Source organism: Cyprinodon variegatus, unplaced genomic scaffold (genome assembly GCF_000732505.1).
Source record: "Cyprinodon variegatus isolate N-32 unplaced genomic scaffold, C_variegatus-1.0 Scaffold101, whole genome shotgun sequence".
Taxonomy (NCBI): Eukaryota; Metazoa; Chordata; class Actinopteri; order Cyprinodontiformes; family Cyprinodontidae; genus Cyprinodon; species Cyprinodon variegatus.
In genome coordinates, this window is record NW_015150554.1 from 1,538,110 (window position 1) to 1,539,930 (window position 1,821).

The 1,821-nt window shown below is 53.0% G+C and overlaps 1 protein-coding gene across 1 annotated transcript in view; it reads right to left on the bottom strand.

Annotated features, from left to right (window-relative positions):
• LOC107084482 (IQ motif and SEC7 domain-containing protein 2-like) overlaps positions 1 to 1,821 on the bottom strand; it is a 26,310-nt gene that overhangs the window by 20,006 nt on the left and 4,483 nt on the right. The window contains exon 2 of the mRNA XM_015374367.1: positions 9 to 1,198. Coding sequence (XP_015229853.1) covers positions 9 to 423 — 415 coding nt within the window. The 5' untranslated portion in view covers positions 424 to 1,198. The remainder of the gene's footprint in view (positions 1 to 8; positions 1,199 to 1,821) is intronic.

Consider the following 1,821-nt stretch of genomic DNA (forward strand, 5'->3'; position numbering starts at 1 on the left):
GGCGCTGCTATTGTAGGAGTGATGGTGGTGGTGGTGGTGCTGCTGGTGGGGGTGATGGTGAGACTGGTGGCTGTGGTGGAGGGTGATGGAGGCGGGGGGCTGAGGCGGAGCCTGGCTGTTATGGTGGTGATGGTTCTTGGATGCCGTGCTGTGAGCTGGAGGCGGAGGCGGGGGAGGAGGCGGGAGGGGAGGCTCGGGAGGAGGAGCGGGCGGAGGAGGAGCAACAGGCTGCCGGTCCAAACGCAGGTCTTTATTCTCCTGGCTGAGGCGGTCCAGTTGAACCTCCAGTTCCTCGATTCGCCGCCGCTGCGTTTCCAGAAGCTTCTGCTGGCTCTCGATGATGTTGTTGAGCTCTAGCAGGTACTCCACAGCGCGGTTCGGGCTCTCCGGACTGCCTGCACCCGGAGCCTGGCTGGCATCCATGACGGCGGGCTGAGACCGAACGCACCGGCGCAGGATTTAAAGGAGGCTCACTGATGGTCCGCTTAGGTCCCGCTGGAGCTAAATGAGCTGAAAGAAAGGTCTAATCTACTGACTAAACTACACCCTGCAGCCCTGAGGCCTACACCTTCAGACAGGAAGTTCCCCAACCCTCCCCCCCACCGGAGGTGAGTGGGGGGGAGAGGACCTTTCCCCTTTAAGTTCTGATTTAAAAATCAAGATGAGTGTCTTCCCTGAGTGCTGCGGGCAGGAAGTCCATCAGGGCGAAGCAGCATTCCCTGCCCTGGCGTTCCCAGCAGAGCGAGCAGATCCCACAGACACGATGTTCCCACTGCTCAGCGATTCTCACTGATCTCCATCCAGGACTGAAGCTTCCAGTATCGGACGGCTGTCTGTCCGTCTCTGTGGAGGAACTGTATCAGGGTCCGCAGCTCCTGGTTCATCCTGCAGAGGGAGCAGCTCTGCAACACGTCGACTAATCCCCGGCTTCCCTGCAGCGCCTCATGACGTCATCCTGGGATCAGGAAAACGCTGTAATGTTCCAACACTTCTCTTAAATCATAAAAAGCCAACGGATAGCGTCAGACAAAAATCATCTTCTGTTGTAGGCGGAGGATGGCGACCCCGTTTGTTCCATCCTGCAGGCTGCATGAAACTGGGCAGGATCTCTGGACCCTCACTTATAATCACAGCTCCAAGGACACGATGAGGCGTCCAGGATCATTCCTTCCAATGACGCTTCCCGTTCTGCTTCTTCCTGCCGAAATACGTGAAGGAAGAAGAGAGAGAAGTGGATGAGAAGCAGAATCAACAGGTAATCCGACCTACAATGATTTCCTGCAGGCGTTTCTGCAGCAACTAACTCATGTTCCCTTCCTGATCTCACCAACCGATCTTTCCTCTCACTCCTCTCCATCCCTTTGTTCTCTCTGGTCACATGCACGGTTTCCGCCTTCAGAAAAATCCTCCCAAATTCAGCATCTCCTCCCACACTCCATCACTATTCATCTCAACATGCCTCTCCATCTCTTCGCTTCTCTCCCTCAGAGCTTCCAGCTTACTACATGTGCAGCATTAAATTGGTGTCAAATGTCAAATATATTTATAGTGAATATTTCAGCTGAAGCTCACCAAAGACAGTATGCAAGAAAAACAAACACTGTCAAAAGGAAAAAGATGGATCTATGTGGAATGGAGAAACATTTAGTAAATGGATGTTTGCAAATAAGCAAAAGATCTCCAAACTGGTGGCATCGTTTCATTCCAATCAAAACCAGTTGGACTTCGGCCTGGTTCTGCTGGAGGTTTCTTCCTGTTCAAAGGGAGTTTTTCCTCTCCACTGTCGCTACAAGCATGCTTAGTGTGAGGGATTGCTGAAGA